This window comes from Dendrobates tinctorius, unplaced genomic scaffold (genome assembly GCF_039654945.1).
Source record: "Dendrobates tinctorius isolate UK_male_01 unplaced genomic scaffold, ASM3965494v1 ptg000231l, whole genome shotgun sequence".
NCBI classification, from domain to species: Eukaryota; Metazoa; Chordata; class Amphibia; order Anura; family Dendrobatidae; genus Dendrobates; species Dendrobates tinctorius.
In genome coordinates, this window is record NW_027361898.1 from 6,825,403 (window position 1) to 6,841,052 (window position 15,650).

The 15,650-nt window shown below is 44.9% G+C and overlaps 1 protein-coding gene across 5 annotated transcripts in view; it reads right to left on the minus strand.

Annotated features, from left to right (window-relative positions):
• Positions 1 to 462: 462 nt before the first annotated feature.
• Positions 463 to 15,650, minus strand: part of LOC141059875 (ficolin-1-B-like) — a 91,950-nt gene continuing 76,762 nt past the window's right edge. Inside the window, exons 7-9 of one of the 5 annotated variants that reach the window (XR_012222619.1) lie at positions 14,770 to 14,904; positions 1,266 to 1,579; positions 463 to 732 (exon numbers count right to left, since the gene is read on the minus strand). Coding sequence is in view for 3 of the 5 variants with exons in the window: in XM_073556046.1 (XP_073412147.1) it covers positions 14,056 to 14,306; positions 14,770 to 14,904 (386 nt within the window). In the remaining 2 variants the exon portion in view is untranslated. Of the gene's footprint in view, positions 1,580 to 3,339; positions 3,454 to 13,154; positions 14,307 to 14,769; positions 14,905 to 15,650 lie in introns of those variants that run through there. The other 4 variants (XR_012222618.1, XM_073556048.1, XM_073556047.1 and 1 more) reach the window with 4 other exon arrangements.

Consider the following 15,650-nt stretch of genomic DNA (forward strand, 5'->3'; position numbering starts at 1 on the left):
TGCTTTTATATATGTGTCTTGTGGGCAGAGCTACTGAGCATGCTCAGACCAAAAAAACCAGATCCGGCGCATTGCGGCGCTCATAGGCTTTCATTGTTTGAAAAAGCCGGACACGCCGGATCCGGCGTGTCCGGCTTTTTCGCCGGAGACAAAAAACGTTACAGTAGCCGTTTTTCCCAGACGCCGGATCGCGACACATTGCCGGGTCCGGCGAAAATCGGATGAAACGCATGGCCATCCGGCGCGATCCGGCGCTAATGCAAGTCAATGGGGCGGAAACCGGATCCGGCATTGCATTTCGCCGGATCCGGTTTTTGTCAAAAGCGCCGGATCGCGCCTGACGGCGAAAACCTGATGTGTGAAAGAGGCCTTAGAGGAAAAAATAAAGGAGAGGATGTTTGGAACATGAGTGTCAAAGATCTACATTAGGGAAACTAGCCCAAAAGAAGAAACAAAGTCAAATTCCAATGCTTATTATTTATTATATCATTAAATAGTATTATAAATAATAACACTATACTTATGCAAGATCAACAAATATCCCAGATTAATATCTGGAAAATTAAATAAGAAAGGGTTTCCATTGCTACAAGTCATTAAGAATACATTCTTCAAAGGAAATAAATGGTATTTGTGTTATCTTAAATCTTCTTTCTTCTTCTTTCTCTTTTTTTTCTTTTTTTTTTTCCTTTTTCATATTCAGTAAAAACATCTTGAAGACCCGAGGCCGTCCTACCATTGATCAATCACCAAACAAAAGGTAAGTATGCACAAACTAGAATTAATAAAAAACAATATTTAAGACCATAATATATAAATATAAAATGAATCCTAAAACCTCTATAAATGACCAGATAACGTCTCTTCAATAAAACGTAAGCCAGATTCCCATGAGAAAAAGCCCTTTAAACATACTTAAAAAAAAAAAAAGCCTGTTACGGTATGTTATATGTTTGCGTATCTCATAAGTCCTGGATCCATCATGATTTTTGAAGTTTTACTTTTTGTTAAATTAGCCCAGGCTTTACATAACCCACATGGGAAAAATCCATTATTTCCATCACTAATTTTCTTTATTTGTTGTTTCGGCTTGTAGTGGCTATGAACCAGAAGATCTCATACATTTTTTGAGAGTCTAGCCACAATGGATGGAATAAGAGTTAAAATTCTTTTAAAATGGGATCTATGAATAAAATATCCCAATGACTGGCTATGATTTGTTTTAAATTATTCCACTGTGAATAAAAGTTAGTAATCAGTCGTACCTCATCCTCAGTTGTCCTCATTTGGTCTCTTGAATCGTTTTTGCATTTCAGGGAATTTCTCAATACACTTTTGGCTCTTTGAAAGCCTTTTTTGATGGTACAATGGCTATAGCCTCTTTCCTTGAATCATAATGAAAGTTGCTTGGATTGTGCGAGGAAATCATTCTCTTCTGAGCAGATTCTCTTCAATCTCAGAAATTGTCCAACCAGTATGCCTTTAATTGTAGCTCTTGGGTGGGAAGATGTAGCTTCTAAGAACGAATTGGTTGCTGTCGGTATTCTAAATATGGTGGTGGTTAAATGTACATCAGAGCCTGTGGAAATTGACAAATCCAGAAATTCAACTGTTTGGCCATATTTAAAGGTTAATTTGATGTTAGAAATTTTGGCATTAAGTTTCTCCATTAGTTTAAACATATCATCTACTGATCCCTCAAAAATGAACAGAATGTCGTCTATATATTTAATCCATTTCTGGACTTTATCATTTCCCGGAATGGATTTGCTCTGAAAGATCTCACGCTCCCCGTACCCCCAAAAAAGGTTTGCATAAGAGGGGGCACAGGCTGCCCCCATTGCTGTTCCTTGTTTTTGCAAATAAATTTTTTTCTTGAAGGTAAAGACATTATGAGTCAGAATGAAATTTAATAAAGTGACCAAAAGTTCTGCCATAGGTTTGTCAATATTACTTGACTCAAAAAAATCAATTGACTGCCTTTAGACCATCATGGTGCTGAATTGAGGTGTATAATGCCTCCATGTCTGCAGTTAGAAGTAGCATGTTTTCATTCAACACCATGTGGTCTAAATGTCCTAACGCTGCCGTAGTTTCTTTTATGTGTGATGGCAATTCTGACACAAGAGGTTTCAAATAATGATCCACAATTCTGCACATGACCTCACACAGGCTGTCATTCCCAGAGACTATTGGTCTTCCTGGAGAATTTTCTGCATTTTTGTGTATCTTAGGAATCAAGTAAAACATTGCCAATTTAGGATGCAAATTCCTGTAAAGATCCAATAGTCTCTTGGGATTGAGGCCCCTGTCAAAATTGCCCCTAGTTGTTCCTGAAACTTTTGTGTGGGGTTGAATGTTAAAAATTTGTAACATTGGTAATCATTTAATAATTTTAGAGCTTGTTGCTCTTACATATCATTGGGCCAGATAACTGTATTGCCACCCTTATCAGAGTTTTTAAAAACCACATCATCCCGCTGCTCCATCCCTTTAAGGGCTTTTCTCTCTCCGAAATTTAGATTGAATTTACAAGTGGAATTATCTGCTAATTTTTCTATTTCTTTACTCACTACTTTGGTAAAAAATTCAACAGCTGGTACCAAGGAGAGAGGAGGGAATTTTTTTGAACAGGGAACTAACTGTGTGGGGAATAAACTCACCTCATTGTCATTTTCCTCCATTAGTGATTGTAAAATGTTCACTGCTTCCCTTTCCTCTCTTGTAGGGAACGTTTCGGCTAGTTTCACACTAACGTTACCGGGCGCAGCGCACGGCCGCCGCTAAGCTCCGCCCCTGGCTGCGCCCCCTCCGGTCAGCTCCTCCTCTGATCGCATGATGCTGCATGCGATTAGCGTACCCTATATTTAGCAATGGGCACGCTGGTAGACTTTGCTGGCGCATCTGCCCTTTTGGCGCTGCGCCAAGCGCACAAAAATGCAACACAGTGTGTTTGGCGCACATCAGCACAGCTCCAAAAGGGCGGATGCACCGGCAAAAGTGTACCAGCGCACGACCAGCGTACCCATTGCTAAATATAGGGTACGCTGATCGCATGCAGCATCATGCGATCAGAGGAGGAGCTGACCGGAGGGGGCGTGGCCAGGGGCGGAGCTTAGCGGCAGCCGAGCGCTGCGCCCGGTAACGCTAGCGTGAAACGAGCCTCATAGAGATCAATTTTGTGATGTAGCTTCTTTAAGACCAGTTTTCTCGCAAATATATATATATATCCTTTATTGCTGAAAACGTGTCTATGTGAGATGAAGGCGAGAAAGTTAGACCTTTTTGTAAAAGCATTGTTTGCTCTGTTATCAGGACATGTGTCAATAAATTAATTACCTTTAAAAAGTCGTTGCTGCGGTTCCTGTTAGAAAAATCTTTCATATGTTCTTTTCTTCTGATATGGGTGTGTTTTTGGTCTTTCAGGTTCAATGAAAGAAGTGCTTCTTTCGCCTGCAGAAGACAAAGACTGAATTGAGGAGCTCCTGACGAGTCCTTTCTGTTTCTTACTTTCCTTAGCTGCCATCGAAAGATTTTTTCATTTTGGAAATCATTCAAGTCTCGTTCATATTTTTTTTGTTTGTCAGCACTAATTGTCTTCTCCCACTTTTCGAAATCTTTATCAAAGGATAGAAGAGCTTCTTTGCATTCATCAGCCGTCATATCTTTTTTTTTCCCTAGATTTTGAATATCTTGCCCAACTTGATTCAACGATTTATCGCTTTTCGCTATGATAATTTGAATGAACTCCATTGAACATGAATTGGCTGCTTTTGTCCATCTTTCTATCAATAAATCATCTTTGAGTTCAAAAGTGGGTTAAGTTTGTATTCTGAGACCTCTCGGTATGATTTTCTGATCCAAGTAGTTCCCCTATGTACAAGAATATAACTACTATAATACTGTCCCTATGTACAAGAATACAGTCATATGTTAAAGTTTGGGCACCCCTATTAATGTTAACCTTTTTTCTTTATAACAATTTTGGTTTTTGCAACAGCTATTTCAGTTACATATATCTAATAACTGATGGACTCAGTTATATTTCTGGATTCAAATGAGGTTTATTGTACTAACAGAAAATGTGCAATCTGCATTTAAACAAAATTTGACCGGTACAAAAGTATGGGCACTCTTATCATTTTCTTGATTTGAACACTCCTAACTACTTTTTACTGACTTCCTGAAGCACTAAATTGGTTTTGTAACCTCATTGAGCTTTGAACTTCATAGCCAGGTGTATCAAATCATGAGAAAAGGTATTTAAGGTGGCCACTTGCAAGTAGTTCTCCTATTTGATTCTCCTATGAAGAGTGGCATCATGGACTCCTCAAAACAACTCTCAAATGATCTGAAAACAAAGATTATTCAACATAGCTTTTCAGGGGAAGGATACAAAAAGTTGTCTCAGAGATTTAACCTGTCAGTTTCCACTGTGAGGAACATAGTAAGGAAATGGAAGAACACAGGTACAGTTCTTGTTAAGCCCAGAAGTGGCAGGCCAAGAAAAATATCAGAAAGGCAGAGAAGAAGAATGGTGAGAACAGTCAAGGACAATCCACAGACCACCTCCAAAGACCTGCAGCATCATCTTGCTGCAGATGGTGTCACTGTGCATCGGTCAACAATACAGCGCACTTTGCACAAGGAGAAGCTGTATGGGAGAGTGATGCGAAAGAAGCCGTTTCTGCAAGCACGCCACAAACAGAGTCGCCCGAGGTATGCAAAAGCACATTTGGACAAGCCAGTTACATTTTGGAAGAAGGTCCTGTGGACTGATGAAACAAAGATTGAGTTGTTTGGTCATACAAAAAGGCGTTATGCATGGAGGCTAAAAAACACAGCATTCCAAGAAAAACACTTGCTACCCACAGTAAAATTTGGTGGAGGTTCCATCATGCTTTGGGGCTGTGTGGCCAATGCCGGCACCGGGAATCTTGTTAAAGTTGAGGGTCGCATGGATTCAACTCAGTATCAGCAGATTCTTGACAATAATGTGCAAGAATCAGTGACGAAGTTGAAGTTACGCAGGGGATGGATATTTCAGCAAGACAATGATCCAAAACACTGCTCCAAATCTACTCAGGCATTCATGCAGAGGAACAATTACAATGTTCTGGAATGGCCATCCCAGTCCCCAGATCTGAATATCATTGAACATCTGTGGGATGATTTGAAGCGGGCTGTCCATGCTCGGCGACCATCAAACTTAACTGAACTGGAATTGTTTTGTAAACAGGAATGGTCACAAATACCTTCATTCAGGAACTCATTAATAGCTACAGGAAGCGACTAGAGGCTGTTATTTTTGCAAAAGGAGGATCTACGAAATATTAATGTCACTTTTATGTTGAGGTTCCCATACTTTTGCACCGGTTAAATTTTGTTTAACTGCAGATTGCACATTTTCTGTTAGTACAATAAACCTCATTTGAATCCAGAAATATAACTGAGTCCATCAGTTATTAGATATATGAAACTGAAATAGCTGTTGCAAAAACCAAAATTGTTATAAAGAAAAAAGGTTAACATTAATAGGGGTGCCCAAACTTTAACATATGACTGTATATCTACTATAATACTGCCCCAAATGTACAAGAATATAACTACTATAATACTGCCCCCTATGTACAAGAATATAACTACTATAATACTGTCCCTAGGTACAAGACTATAACTGCTATAATGATCTTTTTATCTTCTCCCAGTACATTTTAACGTCAGGGACTTATCGCCAGCACAGAGGTTTTCTGTGCTGCTATGACTTTTTTGAAGGAATCTACAAAGGCATTTTTTCTTTTTACAGTCACAAAACCTTCCACATCCACACTGGACACTGCAGACAGATTAACGGCTTCTACAGATGTACTGGGCTGCTACTTGGACGGTTTGGTGACAGGTTTTCTGGACACCTTAGGTCTCTCTTTAGTGACTGGTATTTTAGGTCCTACTTTAGTGGCTGGCCATTGTATAGATCTTACTTTAGTGGCTGATGGTGGTTTAGCTCTTTCTTTAAAGACTGGTGGTACTTTAGGTGTCTCTTCAGTGGCTGGTGGTCCTAGTAGTGCAGCATCCATTAGTAATACCTCAGACTATGACTTATCATATCATCAGTGCCCACTTCTTGGACAACATCTGCACCTCTGGTGACAGGGCAGAGAGGATACTTGGTACCAGGCCAGTAATAAAAGAGGATGTGTCACGGCTGCGGTGACCCAGTCCGTGGCCCTGGGCGCCCAATAAAAGGGGATATTTACAAGGGAGATAAAGTTTATAAAGAGTTTGTGATAAAGTGTTTGGGACGCCACCTGTGGTTTCTGGTCAGAGGTGACCAGCGCTGCAGAGCAGATCCTCTGGGACTGATGGTGATGCAACAGAGTTGGTACAGCTCTCCACAGGCGGAGCTTTGTCCCAGGGCAGTTGTAATATGTTCAAGATAGTAATGAAGTAGTATTTGGCAAGGGATGTAGAAGTGCTGAGTAGTTAAGGCTACTTTCAGACATCAGTTTTTTTAGCATCAGGTGCGATGTGGCGAAAAATGTAAAAGCCGGTTGCCACCGTATCCGGCTTTTATCCCATAGACTAGCATTATCGCCGCATCGCACCTGATGGCCATGCGGCGTGTCTGGCTTTTGCCGGATACGGCAAAAAATGCCTGTCCGGCGTCTGCAAAAAACATTCCCTGCAACATTTTTTTGCAGTGCCGGAACGACTTTTTACACAGCGCATGCCCGGACACTGTGAATGTTAACCCGACAAGTGCCCGGCAAGAGAGATCTCTCTCTCTCACCTGGACACTTGTGAGAGATCTCTCTCGCTGGGCACTTGTGGGTTAAAACTCACAGTGTCTCTCTCTCCCCGATGTATCTTCCTCCTGCGGCTCCTTTAAATCCTGTCCGAGCCGTATCAGACGCACGCCTCCGGACCCCACACACTGGATGTCTGAAAGTAGCCTAATGCAGGAAGAATTCAGAGGACACAGCTGAGTGCAGTTTCTAATGCTTTACTCTCAGTTCTTGTGTACACGGATACCCGCTTGGCACTGTGTCCTCCAGGTGAGGGGTTCAGCAAACTCCCAGATCAGGATACACCTTCCCAGGACTCCTTTCAGTATATGCCTCTCCTGCCATCTCACTGTGTTGGCTGACCGCCTCTCCTGCCCAACACCTCACAGTCAGTGTCCCAAGCCAACAGCCACGACCTTGCCAGGCGACGGCATCTCTGTGTTCCCTTGCTCTTATATGGCTGCCTTTTCGGTGAAGATAACTGTGGCTTGTGGCTGCAACACCTAAAGGTGTCTCTGCCTCCGGCTTTCTAGTTGAGTCTGATGATCTTTCCACTAGGCTAGGGGGCCGGTACCCCACTGTGACCTGATCCCTCCACCCAACGTTAGTCGGCGTGGAACGAGTCCCACGGGCAGTATGATCGCTGTGCCGTGCCTCTAGGATCCTTTCTGTCCTCCAGGGAGCTTCCTTCTCCCTCTTGACTTCTAACTGACCAGTCCTGTCAGATCCTTCCTCCAGCTCTCCCTCCTGCTGACTGACTCTGTTTCTCTCCTTCTGCAGCGCCTCCTGACAGGGAGCTGCTTCACCACATGTCTCTCCACTTTCACTTTCTCCTTAGTCTGACTCACTCTCTCTGCACGGTTCTTTCGCCTAAGCTCCTACCCTACTCCAACCATCTCCACCCACCTCCCAACACCCTTTCCTACCCAGCAGGAAGAGACAGAAGAAACTGCTGCTATAGTATGTGTTGGGTGCAGGTGTTAGAGTCCTGGGTGGTGCTCCCACCTTACCTGAGAGTGGGGTACCACACCTCTGGGTGAGGTGCAGTACCTCTGTTGCGACTGAACACTCAGCGGCGCCACATATGTCGTTACTGTCCACATAATGAGAACGTGATAGGAGAGCAATTCATGGCGAGGTGCCTGCACCCAAATCTATGGCACTGAAGTTGCTGACCGGGGTAGTAGTGTAGGGAAGGTTGGGAGCAGGAGGTATGGAGCCTGCTCCACTCAAAGGGGGAGGCTGGCATGGCGGTGGAAAGATCCCAGGGATGGCTGGTATACACCAACATTGATAGAGGATACGGTTTTATCCAGGATGAGACTGGACAAAAGGTTTATATTAATGTGGCATCTATTCGTCACGGCCGGGCTCTACATGAAGGGGACTGGGTGTCGTACTACAAGGAGTACTGCCCCCGTGGCTACTACGCGGTAGCTGTGGTTGCTGAGCCAGAGGACCGTGAACCCCCGTAGTAAGAACTCCTAGGACACTCCCTATACCCCAGGCCCCTCGCTGCCAGCCGTCTGGGAGTGGTTTAAACTCTCGAAATTTCGTTGCACCGTTGTGACAGTTGATGTATATGTTAATTACAAGAAGTTAAAGTTGTTGGTTGTATAAAGCCTGGCAGAGTGGGGTGTCAAGAAGCGAGGGAGTGCATATGTCCAAGGAAGGGGGGGGGGAGAAGAAAAGAAGAAAAAAACATGTGACGTTTATTTGTTAAATGCTGGTTTAAAGAAAATGAGCAAAAGAAAATGAAAAAAAAAATATAAAAATGGGTACTTGTGCTATTATAAAGTTGCTTAATGTATAATATGCCAAAGTAAAATGCAACAGGTCCGGGTAAGGGAAGGTCTGCGGGACCAAAGGAAAGTGTGAGATCCGGTAGGGATCTAAGAGTTGAGGAGGTCTGGGAGACCGGGACGCCGACCATGACATGTAATTGAAAGAAAAGAAAATGAGTTGGAAGACGTGAGAGAGACAGCCATCCTTGGTCAGGTCCCCAACACCACGGACACCCCTGAAGGAGGAAGGCGGGCGCTGGTAATGATCTGGAAGGTAAGAGACCTCGATCATGGTGTACCGAATAGTGGAAGGTGACAGTAGGGGAGAGTAGGGGAAGGTACATGCCATGGAGAGAATATGGGTGTACCTAGCCCAATTTGAAAGACGTTGTCATGTGGCGTGCGCGCTGGTGAGTAGCAGTAGGCTGCTCAGAGCATAGTGCTCCCAGTATGGTTTGGCCCCCGCAGATAGTGGGTTTGGCTCAACAGCTGGTCCAACAAGAGAATGTAGGTGTAGCTTCAGAACGACGAAGGCAGGGATGACGATTGTCGAGGACGACAATGGACAAAGGAAGGGAGAGTGTAGGGAAGGTGACCTGATGGACGGACTAGTCAGAGTGAAGAAGGAAAGGTTTGCACAGTGTAGGTAGGTGTCAGTTATTACAGTGGGGAAACAGCTAGGAAAGTGTAGTGGATGTGCAGTACCTTGGGTTGACCATTAGATGGCAGGGAGGAGTGTGAGCAAAGGACTTGACAACAGCTTAGGGCTTTAGAAACCGTTGGTCATAGGGGGCGGGGTTACAGTGACAGGGGACCGGGAGAGCTATAAATACTGAGGGAGGGTTCCAGAAGGTTCCAGTCCCCAGGGGGAGCTCCAGTGACAAGATGACAAGAGGACTGCGACAGTCTGTGCACTGTGAGGAGAAACTAAACCAGGGGGACTGAGGAGAGAGAACGTCAGGGTGGTGGTCCTGACAGGAAGAACCGCAGAAGGGACGAGGCACTGGGTGTGAGACACCGTATTTGACACGACGACTGATCAGTGGAAGCGCTGTTGGTTTACGGGCCTAAGGCGGCCACAGTGACGGACCTGTCAGGAGCGTCGACGAGTGAGGAGGGGACGGTGTACACATACATGTCCCCAGTATAGAGTACGGTGTTTGAGAAGCGGCCCTGGAAACGGAGGGCCGTGAGGTAAAGAAACAGCGGTATGCTCTGAGGCCGTCAGACGGACGGCGAGTGAAATAAACTTGGACCTGTTGCACCCAGAAACTGCCTCAGCTTGTCTCTGTTTCGTCTCTGCGCGGTAAGAAGAGGGACCACCCCCCCAGTTCGGCCCACCCACCTCTACATTTGGCATAGTCGGCAGGATGAGACGCTGCGGGTGTCGGGGCATCGGCCGCCTAGAGTGGCAATGGAGGCGGGAGATGGAGCTGTGCCAGAAGTCGCCCTCAGAGCCACGGGTGAGCAGCGGAAAACTGAGCTGGGGAGCGGAGCCTGAGCGGAGTCATCGAGAGCGGCCGCCACCAATACCAGCAGAGGACTTCACAGCGGAGCCCCCGAGTCCGGAGGAAAGGCCCGCCGGACAGTGGAGCCAGGAACAGAGGCTGCGGGGGCCACCGTGTGATGATGGGACGGAGGCTGCAGCACCGGGGAAGGTGAGAGTACCCCCGGCCCTATCAGTGCCTCCGCAGGCGGCCCCCACCATTCTGCTGCAGCACGCGGCCCCCTGCACACTGGAAGGCCTAGTTACCACGGGCCCCGTGGTGTATGCGGAACTGAGCGAGGCCCCCGCTAGTGTAGGGAAGGTGACCTGACGGACGGACTAGTCAGAGTGAAGAAGGAAAGGTTTGCACAGTGTAGGTAGGTGTCAGTTATTACAGTGGGGAAACAGCTAGGAAAGTGTAGTGGACGTGCAGTACCTTGGGTTGACCATTAGATGGCAGGGAGGAGTGTGAGCAAAGGACTTGACAACAGCTTAGGGCTTTAGAAACCATTGGTCATGGGGGGCGGGGTTACAGTGACAGGGGACCGGGAGAGCTATAAATACTGAGGGAGGGTTCTAGAAGGTTCCAGTCCCCAGGGGGAGCTCCAGTGACAAGAGGACTGCGACAGTCTGTGCGCTGTGAGGAGAAAATAACCAGGGGGACTGAGGAGAGAGAACGTCGGGGGGTGGTCCTGACAGGAAGGACCGCAGAAGGGACAAGGCATTGGGTGTGAGACACCATATTTGACATGACGACTGATTAGTGGAAGCGCTGTTGGTTTACGGGCCTAAGGCGGCCACAGTGACGGACCTGTCAGGAGCATCGACGAGTGAAGAGGGGACGGTGTACGCATACACGTCCCCAGTATAGAGTGCGGTGTTTGAGAAGCGGCCCTGGAAACGGAGGGCCGTGAGGTAAAGAAACTGCGGTGTGCTCTGAGGCCGTCAGACGGACGGCGAGTGAAATAAACTTGGCCCTGTTGCACCCAGAAACTGCCTCATCTTGTCTCTGTTTTGTCTCTGCGCGGTAAGAAGAGGGACCACCCCCCCCAGTTCGTCCCTCCCACCTCTACAGTAGCATATCCCCCTTTCTGAGCCCAGGTAGAAGGAGTGCGGCAGATGTCTGGTCACACCGTTTCTCTTGTAGAAGTTGGATTTTCACAGACTATCTTCTATTCCATATTTGCTCCTCATCATAGATCTTCTCAGGATGACTTCTCACCATGCACTGCCGGCTCAGCCAGTGCGGCAGATCCGCCAGCGCCACCACCTCAGACTGGAACAGAACAGTGGCCGTTATTTCCTGCAGCTTAGACAGCTGGAGACAATCCCAGATCTCATCTTCTCTAGTGTCCTTATAGATGTTCCAGAACATATCCAGATCACACTGGAGTTTAAAGCTGATGTCATAGATCCTGCTGGATGGGACATGATTAGAGCGTAGACCTCAGATGCTTTAAACTTCATAAACTTTTTCAGAAGCACTTTTCCTATATAAATTCTGGATGGGATGTTCTCTTCTGGTCCTGTGTACTTTATCCTGACTGTGTTCTTCCTCTGAGGTGGGGAGTTCACTAGTCTTGTGACGTTGGAGAACAGTCTCCTAAACGGTTGTTGGTCAGCAGGTGGATCAGTGCTGGAGTTTTCCCCAATCAAAGGTGAATCAGTGCTGGAGTTTTCCCCAGCCGCAGGTGGATTAGTGCTGGAAATCTCCACTGCTGCAGTAGGATCAGTGCTGGAGCTCTCCCCAGCCCCATGATTACTGACACCTGATTGTGCTGCAAAAACACCCAGATTCATTACTGATGCACAATATGGTCTACATTCACTGACACGGAGGGTTCAAAGTCCATTATAATGTTTGTATTATATTTTGCAGACAGGCAATCGCTAGCACTAGCGAGCGGGGTCTCACACACAGTGTCAGTACAGGGGGCACTTTCTTTATCCCTGACAGGAGCTGTGCTCACTTCATTGCTGCATATAGAGGGCACTGCAGTTAACCCCTCGTTTGCTGACATACAATCCTCTGCAGCGTTCCCAGCATTTTCTGATGCCTCAGACCCCTCATATTGTACGGCTGATATGGGGCTGCATTACTTCATTAATAATTTTTAATTAATGTCTGTGTGTGTTTTTTAACCCTTTAATAGTCTAGGGTTAATAATGGATAAGTGTCTAATTGACACCTCTCCATTATTAATCGGCTTAATGTCACCTTCCAATAGCAAGGTGACATTATATTCTTATAGATTTGCCTTTTCTTGGGTGTCTGGGGGCAGATTTTTGTAGCAGGGGGGGACAAAAAGAATGGTCCCTCTCAAGGCTATTAAAATCTGCCCTCGCTCACCTGCTTTCCCTCTCTGGTTGCGATTTTGCTGCGGGAGCCCACACATTTTTTTCAACGAATTAACCCCTTAATTTAACACCTAGATGTACCAAATTTTACACACAAACCCTAATCTAATTAGTAGTCAGGGACATATAAAAAAAATGCATGAAATGAAATGGTTTACTGTATGTAAACCATGTGTCATTTCATGTCGGGTTTTGGATTGATTTTACAGAAGCCGGCAATTGATTTAGCAGCTATTCTGCTATGTAGAACTCTATGAAATACAAATATATATATATATATATATGTGTCTCAATGACGTGTGTGTGTGTGTATATATATATATATATATATATATATATATATATATATATATTCGTTTGTGTTCATTGGGCTCTATTATATGTCCATTTTGCAAGCCTGCGAGAAAGTCTCGGCATATGGATTACATACGGATGCTTACATGCGCAAAATACGCGGCCACACCTTGACAACGGATGACATACGGATCACTGTTCAGGGAACATTTCTGCATATTACGACCGTACAATAAGGTCCGTATTTTTATACGTTAAGTGTGACTCCATCCTTAATATTATTAGTGAATGAGCAATATTACTTACAATCAGAAGCTTAACGCCTGCCCTGCTAATGTTAAGCTGGAAGCAGAGATCCTGAAAGCAGTAAGCTATTGAAACTATTTCATACAATTGATTTGTAACAAAGTCTTGACATGCACCAATGTGCATAAAATAATCAGCAAATTTATCATGGAGTTTGAGGCTTTTAATCAATTTGGCGCATTTTCCTTGCGTGCTCTGCAGGTTACAACATTAGATATAGTGAGACGTTCTGCAACTTTTCCCTTTGGGGGGTAAATTAGGAAATAAACTTTACGTGCCTTAGATATCACAGTGGATGTGCTGTCCATTCCAACCAATCAGAGGCCACATTTCTTATTAACCCCTTTCCGACATTGGGCGTACATTTACGCCAATGTCTGACTCCCTCCCTTTGAGTGGGCTCCGGCGTATATTTGGTCGGCGCGACATTGCATTAAAATGCAATAACGGGCGATCAAAAGATTGTATCTGCACCAAAATGATATCATTAAAAACGTCAGCTTTGGCATGCAAAAAATAATCCCCCACCCAACCAAAGATCACGAAAAATGGAGATGCTATTGGTATTGGAAAATGGCGCAATTTCTTTTTTTTTTAACAAAGTTTGGAATTTTTTTTGACCACTTAGATAAAAAGGAACCTAGACATGTTTGGAGTCTATGAACTTGTAATGACCTGGAGAATCATGGCAGGGCAGTTTTAGCATTTAGTGAACCTAGTAAAAAAGCCAAACAAAAAACAAGTGTGAGATTGCATGTTTTTTGCAATTTCTCCGCACTTGGAATTTTTTTCCCGTTTTCTAGTACACAACATGGTAAAACCAATGGTGTCGTTCAAAAGTACAACTCTTCCCGCAAAAAAAGCCCTCACATGGCCATATTAACGGAAAAGAAAGTGAGCGAAAAACGAAAACGCAAAAACGAAAATACCTCCAGGGTTAAGGGGTTAATAGTGGTGAACGCTGGATTCTGATTGGTGGGTACAGATAACATGGTTGCTGCCACCGCTTTGTTGACACACAGCTCTCCCGTGAGCGCCGATTTCAGGGCTGAGGTCGGATTTTAATTTCTGTCACTTGGTAGGAGTAATGGTAGCCTTTTCCTGTTAGCCAGTTCACCCCATTGGCATAGCTGCTGTGGTTTCCCCTCAGATACAGGCCATTGAGGTTGGCGTAGTGACAGGCGTTATACCACCAGCCTCCGTGGTACGTCTGGGCGCAATTATGCTTCACGTTGTCATTGTCACGGTCTTTTGTGGAAAATACAGAATCTCTGTGGTAGGTTAGAGAATCTCCTGAAAGGGACAGAAGATGTGGCCATTAATTACAGAGCCCAAAAGGCCGCAAAACTCCCAGCTGGAAAGCGCGGCTCTATCTTGGAACTATTACAGATCACTTCCCAGCTTTCCCAGAGCCTGGAATGGAAAGGGGAGTTTTGTATAAATGTGCATGCAGTGAGCGCCCCCTTGTGGTGACTTTAGTTCAGGAGACTTCCCAAAATCTTCCTGGATTTTATGGTTTTTATTTCCGTAGTGCAGCTAATGCTGAGACATCATGAGTTGGACCCCAGTTCACAACATTATCATCCTGTAGCTGTCCTGGTGTCCTAATGACCAATCTGCCAACTTATATACCAATATGGTAGTGGGAAATATGGCCGATCTACTTAGTGATCTATTCCTGGGGCCCATTTTGGACTCTATTAAAGCTAATTATGGGTAGCCCTTATTTGTTATGAGGGGATATGTGGACACTAACCTGCAGATCCCTCCAGGAACTGGACAGAACTCAGAGTGTAGTTTTGCTCCTCAGAGGATATGCTGAAATCACGGTACAAGGCGAAAGTGTGATCATTCGAAAAGTCTGTGAAATCAACCCGGAGATGAAACTTCCCTGCAAGGACAAAAGTGCGATGAGGAATGAGAGGGGGTCCACAGGTCACCCAACCTTACAGAATACAAGGTACAAAGATGGCGCTGCTGTGAAGTCCCCAATGTTTGTGCTGCTGTGTGACACAGCGGAGGCTCCTCTACACCTGCAGTGATGGCTAAAATCCAATTAAATGACAAAATTGGAAGAACTGACTGGTATAAGAAAGGCGCAACTTACATGCCTTTCCATATATATCCCACCAACTATTACTAATAGATAAATATCTGGTCCTGTATAACATGCTGCCATAGTATCTGCCATCAATACCTCCACTTACAGTGGCATGTAAAAGTTTGGGAAGCCCTGGTCAAAATTCCTGTTATTGTGAACAGTTAAGCTAAGTTGAAGATTAAATTATTTCTAAAAGGCTTAAAGTTATAGATGACACATTTTCTTTGCATTTTAGGGGGGAAAAAAAAATATTGTCATTTTTTACATTTTAGACAATGAAAATGGGCAGCAGCAAAGGTTTGGGCACCCTTGGAGATTTGTGTGCTCAGATAACTTGACCAAGGTTTCAGACCTTAACCCCTTCAGGACCGGGCCTCTTTGCACATTAATGACCGGGCCTCGTTTTTTAAGTGGTGATAACTCTGGAATGCTTCAACGAATCCCACTGATTCTGAGACTGTTGAAAATGTATCAAATTTTAAACTTTTAATTCTTACACCCTTAAACAGTTATGTCCCATAAAATAGTTCATAAAT